The sequence below is a fragment of the Leucopleurus acutus genome (assembly GCF_964270905.1).
Source record: "Leucopleurus acutus genome assembly, chromosome: 15".
Classification (NCBI taxonomy): Eukaryota; Metazoa; Chordata; class Mammalia; order Artiodactyla; family Delphinidae; genus Leucopleurus; species Leucopleurus acutus.
The window spans coordinates 65,960,245-65,973,835 of record NC_139157.1 but is presented as its reverse complement, the minus strand read 5'-3'; the positions used below and the strand labels follow the sequence as shown (position 1 = coordinate 65,973,835).

The window sequence follows — 13,591 nt, the reverse complement described above, 5'->3', positions numbered from 1 at the left end:
AGGCAAACTTACATGTACAGGGGCTCCTTGTAGAGTAAGAAAGGGGTGCTTATAACTACCAGGACAGTAGTTGTAAACTGAGATGGATGGCCATTCTAGCCATACCTCAAATTCCAATTCAAACATTACACAAAGCACTATGGACATTTCTCATGTTGCTTAATGTATAAAACCACCCAAATGGTTAACATTTATTGAATGCCTATCATGTGCCAGGTACTAGTCTATGTGCTTTCATCTATTAACACATTTAATCCATTAAGGTAAGTAGTAAACTGAGTCAGACGGTTGCAAGTTGCCCAAGATCACAGGGTCAGAGAAGCCAGGATTTGAAGCCTAGAGTATGTAATGACCAATTCACTCTATATTCAGCCTCTGGATGTCATTAACTTAAAGGAAACTGGGCTGTCTTTCCTTTAGTGACTTTCCCTTTTTCCATTCCTAGCCCTGGGTGCTCAGGGACCTCCTGCTTAGGCTCTAGCCCTCCTCCACACCTCTCATGAGGGAAAGGAACCAACGTCAGTTATTTGGACTTGTCATTCAGTTACTTTAACGTGAATGGTTATTGGTTAAACCTGGTACCATCAGAATAACAGAAAAAGTACACCTAGGATCTGGAACCTAACAGACTTGAGTTTAAGTGTAGGTTCTGTCTGCCTATTAGCTACCAATACTGGGCAAGTTAATGTCTTTGAGCTTCTGCTTTCTCAACAGTAAAAGGGAGATGCTTACATTTTCCTCAGCGAATATCTATAGTGTTCATAAGTCAAAACCAGGCATTTTCTTCAATATTACAAAAGAATAATAAGTGCTTGGAGTAGGGTATGAATCAGTTTCAGGAGCTATATTCCTCATTTCTCTCACAATTAACCACTATGAATAGCAAACAGGTCCTAAAATGAATTTCAACTTCATGACAATGTCGGCTAAGAAAGCATGGATGGAGACCAGCCAACTTATTGATATTACTATGAAATAATGATTGTGAAGTAATTTAATATATTCTTCAATTATATATTTACAAATACATCAAAGCAACTGGTACTCGGTAGGTCTCCTCTTGTTTCATTTTCCTATTCTCAGAGATGTCCCTGCAGGGATTCCAAACATTGCATTTGTGGATCATACATCTGTTGTAAAAACTGTGTAAGGTGTGCATGACTAATTGTGATGCACAAATGCCACCTAGTGCTGAGATGATGGCTGACTCTGAGTTTGCAACGTAAAACTATGGTAACAAAATGTGGGCAAGCAAGGACATGATAAGCTTCCTCCCTTTTGTTTAAGAAAGCAATTTTTTGAACTGTCTGAAATACAAACAGGCATATTCATGTAAGATGAGAGCCCATGTACTTAAGAAGCCTCCACTCACATTAGGGCCATATTATATTTCACATGTATGGTGAAACAACAGAGCTAAAATGATAATAAAGTAAGTCCAAGATGCCCAAGGTTATACACATAAACTGAAACACATGATAGAAAAAATAACTGCTGTGAATTCAAAGGTTAGAGGCACAGAGTCATTGCTTCACAAATTATATTTCTGTGTATCTAATGATTCTGATCACCAGTTCCAATGTGTGGAGGGGGGTTTCCCCACACTCCCAAGCAACTCTCAGATACCAGCTGGACATCCTACCGTTCAGCTCAATTCTGACATTATCCACCTGGAGAGAGCATCAGATCCCACAGGTTAAGGGCTCAGTTCTACCAGAGTGCAACCCCTCCCCCTTGAGAGGCCAGTCACAAGCCAGGTTATCTATCACCTGTGCTTCTCATCAACCAGCTATAGACTGGAGGTACCAATGACCCTCTCCCTTGGGTTTGATTAATTTGCTCAAGTGGTTCACAGAACTCGAACACTATACTTACTAGATTACCAGTTTACTACACAAGGATATAACTCAGGAACAGCCGGGCAAGGTAAGCGGAAAGGGCACGGAGCTTCCATACCCTCTCTGTGCCCCACTTTCCCCCAATCCTCACGTGTTCACCAACCTGGAAGCTCTCTGAACCCTGTCCTTCTGGGTTTATATGGAGCTTTATCACAGGGCCATGAATGATTCAACCTCCAGCCCTTCTCCTCTCCCCAGAGGTCAGAGCGGTGGGACTGAAAATCCCAACCCTCTAATCACATTGTTGGTTCTCCAGGCAACCAGCCCCATCCTTAGGTGTGGTCCAAAATTAACCTTGAGACATCTTTATCTCTCTCTTCACTTACGAAAATCAGAGAGTTTGGGGAGCTGTGAGCCAGGAACTGTAGACAAAGACTAAATATATATATGAGAAATATATTTTGATCATTTGAACGACCAAGTACCTATTTCTTATAAATCACCATATCACAGAATCAAAATGTGACTTCTCATTTTTTCAAATGGCATAAATATTAGGAGTGAAAGAAAAAAAATATATAAAGAATTGATTCCTGCCTTTGTGGGATGAAAATGAGGTAGAGAAGAAATTCAAGACAAAACAACAGCATTGAAATTTTTTAAAAAAACACTTCCCGGCCGAAGAGAGCCAAAAGTGAGAGTCCATGATGGCGGCTTTCAGGACAGACTTAGGGCTTCAAGGGCAGGAAAGACTTATTCCCACGCCCCTCCCTCCCAACTTCTCACTGAGATCCCCAGGAGGAAGCAGCCTCACAGGATATGCTTTGCCAACATGGGAAGCTGCAAATGAGTAAGTGTGGCAAGGGAGACAGTCAGAGGGAGGCCCTACCCAGGTTCTCTCAGCCCCGACAGTACAGGGAAATGATACAGAAAAACTCTTGCCAAGAGAAAAACAAGGTAACTGAAGAGTTTTCTGACTGCAGGAAGGAGGCTGTTGGATGGTAGACAGCTCAAATACAGGGAGCTAAATGTAGAGCTCAGCTGAATTTCAGAGGATCAATGAAAGCCAAAGGGGAAGGCCTAGTCAGCAAGCAGGGAAAAATGGGTAAGATATCCTGCTTTCGAGGGGTGAAGTGAGGCTAATGCCAAGAGAATGATGAACTTCATTTCTTTACTTCTTAAACCAATATTTCTTGAATGTCTACTATATCCATCTGGGATACAAGAGATACAGCTGTAAATAAGACAAAGGCCCTGATCTACGAGGAATGTACTTTCAATTTAAGGGGGGCCGGGAGAGGAAAGAAAAGACAGTCAATAGACAAAAAAATGAATAAGAAAAATATCAGCTTTAAAATAAATGCTGTGTAGAAAACCAAAAATTGAATAATGTGACAAAGAGACTGGTGAAACTTATGGCTGGATAGTATGAAATGCCATTTGAGGAGGTTACTAACTTGATATTTGAATGACACATGGAACCGAGCAAAGAAGAAGAAACAACTAATGTAAAGGCCCTAAAGGGGGAAAAAAAACCCTCATTTCCTATTCAACAATATTTGAACCCCATCTAGAGACTAGGCGTTACCCTACACATTCCAGATAAAGAAGGGAAAAAACCAAACCAAAATCCTCGCTCTAACTACTTATATTCTCGTGGAGGGAGACACATAAAGAGGAAGCAAGATTTATTTTTTTAAAAAAAGATATATTTTAGAAACTAATAAGTGCACTAAGAAGAAAAGCAGCATAATTGTGTGTGTGTGTGTGTGTGTACACGTGTGTGCACTACCCCCACCCCAGTTTTAAACAGGATAGTCCTGCAAGGCCTCATTGAGAAAGGTGATACTTTAGTGGTGACCTAGAGGAATACTTGGAGTGTTTGGTGTGAGCGGAGCATAGTGGGAAAAGGGAAGAGTGATGCAGGATAAAGGTGGAGATAGCATTGACATATACACACTACCAAATGTAAAATAGATAGCTAGTGGGAAGCAGCCGCATAGCACAGGGAGATCAGCTCGGTGCTTTGTGACCACCTAGAGGGGTGGGATAGGGAGGGTGGGAGGGAGACGCAAGAAGGAGGGGATATGGGGACATATGTATACATATAGCTGATTCACTTTGTTATACAGCAGAAACTAACACACCATTGTAAAGCAATTATACTCCAATAAAGATGTTAAAAAAACAAAAAAAGATAAAGCTGGAGATAGAGGCAGACTCTGGATCCTGAACGGCTCTTGGCACCATGAAAAGGAGTGTGGATTTCAGTCTAAGTAATGGGAAGCAATTAGAGGAATTTAAGGAGGAATGTGACATGATTTTGCATTAAAAAAAAAAATCATTCTGGCTCTAGTGTGAAGAATGGATTGTAGGGAAGCTAGCATATATACAAAGAGAGACCAGGTAGAGGCTGTAAAAGCAGCCCAAGCAAGAGAGAAGAGCTTTGAGGACAAGGTTGATGGTAGTGCAGAAAAATGGGCAGATCTGGGATAGGTTTTAGAGGTAAAGTCAATGATGATCTCCATGCAGGCAGGACAGGTGGACAGGAAAAGAGATGAATCAAGGATAACGTCTAGACTCAGCACCAGTTTAATGAAGGATAAGAAAGACTGGAGCAAGCAGATTTTCTTTCTTTTTTTTTTTAATGGCACAGAGTTCTGATTTAGTCATATAAAGCTTAAGATGCCTATTAGATCCGAGCGGAGATATCAAGAAAGAAAGTGGAAACATGAGTCAGGGAGAAGTCAGGCAGGAGATGAAAACTTGGGAGAGTCATCAGCATTTAGTTGGTACTTCTAGTCAATCAACTGGATGCTGTGACCAAAAAATAACATGTAAATACTGGGGTCCCAGAACTGAGCTTTGAAGCACTTCAACATTTAGAACACAGAGGAGAAGGAACCAGCAAACATTGAGATGCAGCAGTCAATAAGGTAGCAGGCAAACCCGGAAAGTGCCACAAGAAGCCAAAAAAGAAGAGTTTCAAGAAGAAAGCAGACATAAAAACAGCAAAAGCATTAAGCCAATGGCTCTCTAAGTGTGGTCTCTGGGCCGGAAGCATCTTCATTGCCTGGAAATTTGAGAAGATGTTAGTCTCAGGTTCCCACCCAGAATTACTGAGTCTGAGGGTCCGGCCCAGCAATCTGTGTTTGAACAAATCCTTCAGGTGATTGTGATATTTGAGAATTACTGTATTAGGTTATATTAAAACCATAATTGTGAGACAGGACACTTCACTGGAAACCATGACATAGACCAGAGAGCCCTCCCTTGCTGAAGTTTTCCATAAATAATATGGACATGACATCTTGGGCAGGAAGAAAGGAAAAGGAGAATTCTTGTGAGCAACCTAATGTTTTTCCTGACACATGGTAGATCAGGAGAAAAGAGTGGCACAGATGGCAAACTGCGACACAATGGCAACTGAAGTATACAATGAAAAAACTAATATTCAAACTACAAAACACTGAAAGGAAGTCACTTTTTACTTACTACCAAATTTCTAATTCAAGTTCACAATCAAATATGCTTTTTGGATTGCATTCATATCTTAGTAAGGTTCTTTGACATATTATCATTAACAATTAGTTTGAACTGACAGCTTTCCCCAAAGATCAGTTTTCACCAAGAGTGTAAAAAATGGTGCACATCCAAATTACAAGTATCCCCTCCAACACACACATCCATCCAAAATGGTGAACCTAGAAATAAATATTTCAGATATTTTTCACAATCCCTCAGATGTAAAAATAGAAGAACAGAGGAACGCAAAGAGAACTTTGGTTTTAAAAGGGAAATCAATTTAGAAATATTTCCTTCTGAATTTATGAATGTTTTCTAAATTAAAATGTTCTCAGATTAATTCTCTTATTATATGTAGCTCTCCCCCTATGGTTTAGCCCTCATGGTTTTGGGTCCACAACTTTAGTCTCATGTAATAAAGCAGATTTAAATTTAATTTCTTAATAAAAAGTACAGAAGAATAAGAGAGATGATTATAGAATATTTCCATGCAATTAGTATTAAAAGGCACAAAAACCAAAATCAGAAGTTGGTGTATGTGTTTAAAGAAAGCAACTCCTTTAAAAACTAATTTCTCTAAGACGGAAGACTACTCCATTCCTTTATTCAAGTTAGGTTTTTAAAAACAAAAAACCACCTAAACTAAAACTACATGGAAAAGCATGTATGCCACTGTGCTCTTAATTTACTATGAAATAATTCTTAATTGTGCCCAATTCATGTTATTTTTAGTTCAGTGACTGTAGCTGTCAGTTTGCTTTGGCTCTGTTCTGTGGTCTATGTGAATGGACCCTGGCTGTGCTGCCACTACTCTGGCTAGAAATTTGGAACATGACAGAACAAGCATAGATCTTAACATTTATCAGTTAGAACCTGGAGCCTCCAACTATTTCAGAACTTCAATATCTATTAATAAACTGTGGCAGAGTAGAACTGCCATCTGCTGACAAGACAGACTTGATAACATAAAAGTAAAACTTTGATTATTCAAACTTTCTTTTGACTTTTTCATGCAGTCTTTTAAAAGCAGCCATAAGACATCCGACCTGTTTAATAGGCCCTTCTTTCAAATAATATGCCCATGTCATCTTTTAAGCTACACATGCACAATATAAAAGTTACCGCTGTGGTTACCTCTTCACTGAGATAACAATTACAGATTTCTACTGAATACAATAATTACTAAGCTTCACGTGGAAGAGCTTATTAATAATTTTGGATGTTCATAATATTAATACTAACAAATCTATAGAATCAGTTTATTCAGGCCACTGTAAGTTAGGTTTTTCTCTGTTATCAGTTGCCCATATACTTATAACGTAAAATTACAAAATGTACATCACTACCAAAGTTCTTCCTGTATTTCCCTTTAAAACAAAATCTTTGCATGTCTCCATGATGAAACTTAAGAAGATATAAATGCTGCAATGATTATATGTGTCTTGCACATATGCTATTCTTGACATCAACACTGTGGGTCTCCCCTTTAAAAAGCAACCATACTAAATACGGTCTTTTTAGCATTTTAGTAAAGGCCCACCAATACATGGCTTACTCTCAGCACCTCACCCTTTGCAGCATCTTTTACCCCCGGCTAAACCAAAGTATTTGCTAGGTATAATGGATTGTAATGGAATCAACATTTGCAAAGAGAATCAGATTTCATTTATAGTGTAAATGCTACTTTAGCCGAATCACTAACTTATCTTAACCTCTGGTTATATCACATAAAAGAACCAGACCATATAAGAGAACCAGATGGACACTAAAATTCTCATGATTATGCTGTGGTAACTTCATTTACTCACTCAGCAACTATTTATAGAAAACCTTTAGATGCTAGGCATTGGAGTTACAAGTGGGAATAAGACAGGTTAAACTTTGCTGGGGGGATACATAATTTTGGTTACTGGTAAGTGCCATGAAGGATAACAAAAATGACAAAGATCTAGGTTGCTCAGGGAAGGCTTCTCTAAGGAAGTAACATTTGAAGTCGGACTTGAATGGTGAGAAGGAGTCTGCCATTTGAAGTTCTGGGGGGAAGAGCATTAGAGGCAGAGGAACAACGGCAAAGAAAATTCATCTTAGTATCTTTCCCAATCTCTGATGCTTACTTTATTCAAAACGTAGTTTCAAAATCTTTCCCACTCAATGGAGCCTTCTGTGATAAACTCTACTTTCAAATTATGGGTTAAATGCTCAATTTACGTTACATTTATAGTTTTAAATTTGTGGTCCTAAAAAATCTAGCCTCACAGTAAGTCAAAGTTTTTAAGGAGAGAATCCTAGGATCCTTCTATTCATCTTCCATAATCTTAGCAGTATTATCCACAGAAGACACTGTTCATTAAATGCTCAAGACCAACTATTATAAAGGAAATCAGTATTTTGTTTCCCCATTCTTACAATAAGGTTTGGTTACAGAGTACTTCAGAAAGAACCAAAGTGACCCTGTAAATCCAAATGGAAAGAGCAAATGACTCAGGAGTGAGAAATCGCAAATTCATTTCCTGGCTCTACCATTTAATTAGACATGAGGCTTCTGGCAAATCAAATTCTATGACCATTTGTCAATATCTGTAAAATGGGGGTATCATTTGCCCTATTTAACCAGGATTAGTTAGTCACAAACTACAGTCCACAAGAGGTCATGATCACTGTTCTTAAAGCTTACTGTGGAAACACAGCATAAATACTGCAAACAATAATGTGTTTTCATTTTAGAACTGGAAGAGACCTTACATGATCTTGTTCAATCTCTTATTTTACATGAGAAATCAGAGGCCCAGAAAAATAAGGTGACTTGCTCAAAGTTACTGAAACACATTATGGCAAAATCCGTATGGCATTGACATTTTCTAAATACCCAGCCTACTGGGTACACTTTTTTACCACAACACACTGCCTTCACCACTTCTTGCAAGCTAGTCCACAATGTGCATACCTCACAGTTTATTCCAACAGTCTCTACACTCAGATCCACAACAACAAAAGCTAAATGACTTTTAAAAAAGTACCTATAGGTTTCTGATGCTGAGACCTGACATAATTTGATATCAGAACTGAATTTAGGAAGTTCCACGCTGATATTACTGAGTCATGATATTAGAGATATTAGAAATGTAAGGCGTAAAATCAGCTGATGCCTTAAAAATATGCACCTATGAAATGAATGCATATTTGGCTTATGGTTGGAGTATTTTTCTTACATAGTTTCCAACTGAATCGATATAATGCTGATTCAATTACACTTATTTGGGAAACAGAATATGATTTTCTTTATTTATACGCAATATACCGGTACCACATAAAATACTGAAAGCAACATAAAATACTTTTTGTTTTTAGTCACCTTTCTCTGTTCTCTTATTCAAGATTTTAAGCCAGAAGTAGAATCTAAGTTAAGAAATAGTTACCGAGTGCTGTGCACCCTAGATTATGTAACACTGTTTTAATGTGAAAATAAAGAATATAATGAAAATTATGTAACAGTTTTAACATTAGAAAAGTCTAAATTCAATCTTTAACATGAAATTAAACTGCGTAATAAAAAAGTGAGAAGAATAAAATTAGATGACTGCCTGACATTAGAAAACTTCAGCTACAAACAAAAATTTACTCCTCAGGAATGTCCTAAAAATACCAAAGAAAAGTTGAAACATTATCTAAACTGAAGGAAGGGTCTTTGGAAACAGAACCTCAATCAGAAGTTAAGTGGCTTCGGAGGAAGAGCAGTAAAATGATAAATGACACCTTAGTAACCAAGAATGTAAAATGCTTTAGAAAGTAGTGTGGGAAAACTAAGGTGGTAAAAAACAAATGATGTAAGTCTGTGAAAGCATTTGGAAGATCATGAAGTATAAGTTATTATTATATGACAATCTGTAGTCTACAAGCATAACAGTTCACCACAGAGCAGACGTAAATGCTTATTTAAAAACTGTAATTCTTTTATACTGACTCACCAAATTTTCATTCTTAAAAAAGAAAGAATGTTAGCCATGAAAGCTGGATCAACTATCCAATTCTTAAAAAGGAATTTATCATAGCCTCAACAGAACACACACACACACACACACACACACACAAATTCCCCCCTCTTTCCAAACTATGGGTCCTTCTTTTAGCCATGTGACCTTAAAGCAGGTCACTGTTCCTCTCTGTAACTCAGTTTCCTAGTAATGTGTGTCAGGCAGTGTTTGGTGTTTTGCATGTATTACCTAATAAAATCTGTTATACAAATAAAATGAAATAGAAATTATTATCCCTATTTTACAGTTAAGGAAATGAAAGCTTAACAAGGTTAGTCAGGAAACTTGCTCCAAATCATACAGCTAATAAGTGGCATAGCTGATATACTGAACCTTCATCTAACTCCTTCCAAAGGCTTTGCTCTTCCCACTTACACTATCTTGTAAAATGAGGTTGTTTTCAGTGACCTTTAAGGTTATTTTATTCAAGTAAAAATATGATTAAATAGTCCATTATTCTTCCAAAACATGCATAGAAAAAAATTATTTGTTGAAGGATAATTATCTCACTACTTTTAGCTTGCCACCACCTAAAAATAATTTTGAATTTTTAAAGTAGAGGTAATTGACAGTCTGTAATATAGGACATACAGGGTTCTTTTTGGTGTATTTAATGTAAGGTGCTTAGTACATTTTAAAAATGATAAATGGTAAATAACAGATACAATTTTCAACCAAAGTTTTAACACTTTCTAAAGTGTATCTTTACATATATACAGATTTTACTTTTCTAAATTTTGTGGACTTTACAACCAATCTCTGTGAATTTGGAAAGAAGCAGTTATTAAAGGCACATTATTACCTTGCTCTAAAATAATTTATTGCAGAATAAAGAATGGATTCGGGTTTTCTAACAGCGATTTTTGGTCTGATATATTCTGGTTGTCACCGAAATCATTAGTTATCTTTTCAGAATATGCTACTTGAAACATCTTTTCATCGTATAGCAGTCTACAGTACTAAAGGTGAAATCAATCTAAAGTAGTCTAATTGAAGGCAAAACACTTACTATTACGACTACTGCTCTATGGAATCGGCTAAGCTGAGAACCATTCCGTACTTGGGGAAAAACTCTGTTAGACCTGGGGATGTATTAATTTATCAAGCATCCATAGAACACTCACTGGGCGCCAGACGCTGAGCTGGAAGTCGAACATAATAAAATCCTTAGCCCTTAACAACACTATGCCTTAGAGAACCAAAACTCCAAAACGGCCATGGTCTTTGATGAATTTTACTACTGAACAGATTCGAGAACTGGTGGACCACACGACCGCACCAGTTCATCCTTCTCTGTTTGAGATGACCCAAATCCAGGCACCGGAATATCAAATTCAAACTCAAGAGTGCCGAAGTGAGGAAAAAAGAGAGCTACACCGGAGCAGGTGAACGCGGAGAGTCCCCTTTACACCCGGTCTCCGTGGAGTGTGCGGACACCCGGGTGGACCCCACGAAACAGAGGGGTCGAGGAGGCGCCTTAAGAGTCGGGACCAGGAAGAGACCTGGACCGGCCAGGGCCGGCGCCTCCGTGCCGGGCCTCGCTCACCTCTTCCACCTCGATCTCCTTGTAGTCGATCTCTTCAAAATTGAGGACTTGGGAGGGGGCTTCGATCATCTCACCGGCGGAAGACGAGGAGGACGAAGAAGCGGCGGAGGCTGTAGACATGATCCCTTGCGGAACCCGGGGGGCCAGGGATGGTTGCGGCCCGGACAGTCCGGGGGAGACCCGCGCCCACCGGCCTCCGGACCGACCTTCAACCTGGAGCCACGGCGGTCCGTGGCGGGGACAGGGGCTGCGGCCACAGCCGAGTCCCGGCTCAGGCTCCGCTGCGTTTTCCTCCGCCGGGCCCCGCCCACAAAACTTCCGGTTCCGGCCTAAAATCGGAAACCAGAGGTGGGCGGTGAGCTCAAGGGAGGGGAGGAGAGAGTTTGGTGACAGAGACAGAGAAAGGAAGGACGGGTTGGGGGTGGAGTGGGGGAGGGTGAGAGGCTAGATTGGACCCGTTGGACAAATTTCGCGAGATCTTTGTTAAAGGGCCTCAGCAACCGGAAGATACCGCGAGAACTGGCGCGTGACGTAATTAAAACGCGCGAACGGAAGTGGCGCAGAGCACGATGGAATATCAGTATGGTTGGTCCTCTAGGAACCGGCGGGAAAGATAAAACCTTCGGTTTGTACTCTGCTTCGTGAACTATGTTGTGACCCCGCTCCCTTTTCCCTCAGAGACCTGCAGACGGACGGTAGTGTTGGCTTGAGTTTTTGTTACGAAGCTTACTTTTCAGTTTCACCCCTAAGCTAAACTGAACTATTTCTTAAAAAGCCTCGGAAAATGTGTTTCCCTCAATGTGTTTGGAAGGAAGCGGTTGCTACTGTTACTTTGAGCCAGTCCCTGATGCTATGAGAAATTCTAAAGAAAATAATACACAGCGAGCCAGCGCGTGTAACCTGATTAACACTATGTAGCCTCACGAACAGAAGTTAATATTAGGTAAGGTAGATACTTATAATTTGGCATAATTTGTCGTTCATCTGAATTTATGGGGTGTGTTATGGTACGTGTTGGAGTGCAGAGCACTGTGCTGGATGCTTTACATTTATAGTTTAATCATTAACAGTAGCCTTGCAAGTTAAATATTTTTGTTGCCATTTTCAGGACGTGAGAAAACAGGCTCAGAGTAAAACAATTACGATTCTCACAGGCTAGTAGAACCTAAGTCCGAATATCTATAAGGCGGAAAGTAATGCCGGTGTTGTATCAATACTATCAACACAATTTTTAGTTTTAAACTAGCTGTTAAACTTCAGTCAGTTTGACCTGAAGCCTAACTGGGAAAATTGGAGTTAGAGATGAAGGTTTAAGGACCCAGGATGAAACCCTGGGAATGTCAAATTCTAAGTCTCAGTATGAGACCAAAAAGGAACAGGCAAAAAAGTGGGGGAATGGTGATCGGAATATCACTGTAGGAGAGCTTTTCAGTTAAGGAATAGCCAGCCAAATAAATGCTGTACAGAAGTAAGTTTAACTCATTTGGGATTGCAAATAGGTCATTGAATTTGGCAATTAAGAAGTATGAACTCCTGGAAAACATTCTGTCATTTTTTGTAGTTTTAGTAACACTCAATGGTAGTTTGGTGAACGGGTAAGAGAATGAAAGAAAGAATAATTTCTTCTCACAGCACAATCTCTGGATGATCTTACCCAGGCTCTTGACCTCTTTTATGATGATAACTCCCAATTTCTCCCACTGTTAAAATTTTTCCTGAATTCCGGACCTATTGGACATCTCTATTTAGATGTAACGTAAGCACCCAAACTTCAAGATTCCAAAAGCGAATTCAGAAGTTATTACCCACCACAGATACATTCTTCCGTGTGCATTTTGTGTCTCCATGAAGGATCCTATCATCTACTCAGTTGTCCAAGTGAGAAATCAGAGCTTTATTTCTACATGTGAAGTGATGCTTAGTGCACTAGTAACCAAATAGAAGCATATTAAATCAGTGGGATAACCATTTTTACCTGTCATTTTTTTACTCAAATTCCCAAACTAGGATGGTCACCTCTTAACCTTGTCCTTTCACTCTGCAGGTCATATCTAATTTCTCTTTTTAACATGTTGATCTTAATACAATGGATGCTACCAAGTGGGAATTCAAGAAATATTTGGAATTCAAGAAATATTTGTTATATGTTCTAGCTGAATGAATAGGTTTTGCCAGTCCTCACTTTCCCTGGAGTGCAAGATCTGTTTTCTATACCTTCAGTTTAGGACTAGAATCCTGCTGATAAGGGACTAATCACTACAGCCATGATGCTGTTATGCTTGATTTTCCCCCCCCAAATTTTGTTAAGAAAAACATCAAACATACAGAAAAGTTGAAAGAATTTTACAGTAAACACCTATATACTTACCACCAAGATGCTATCATTAACATTTTATTATACCTGTTTTATCATGTATCTGTCTATCCATCCACTCATACATCTGTCTTATTTTGTTGGATGCATTTCAAAGTGAATTTCCTACATGATCTTGAACATCTACCCCAATACTGTACTTCTCCTTCTGTGTTTTATGCACCGATTTGGACTTCTGATATTGATAGTAATCTAAAATCAATTCTTGTCCTATTTGCTTGCAGATTTTCTTCCTCTCTCCCTCCCTCCCTATCTGGCACCTCTTCACTAGCTTCTG

At 39.1% G+C, this 13,591-nt stretch overlaps 1 protein-coding gene across 3 annotated transcripts in view; it reads right to left on the bottom strand.

Moving 5' to 3' along the window:
* MAP3K7 (mitogen-activated protein kinase kinase kinase 7) overlaps window positions 1–11,218 on the bottom strand; it is a 66,402-nt gene extending 55,184 nt beyond the window's left edge. For all 3 annotated transcript variants that reach the window (XR_014326782.1, XM_082855466.1, XM_082855467.1), the window contains exon 1: window positions 10,941–11,218. Coding sequence is in view for 2 of the 3 variants with exons in the window: in XM_082855466.1 (XP_082711592.1) it covers window positions 10,941–11,060 (120 nt within the window). In the remaining variant the exon portion in view is untranslated. The remainder of the gene's footprint in view (window positions 1–10,940) is intronic.
* Between the last annotated feature and the right edge of the window lie 2,373 nt (window positions 11,219–13,591).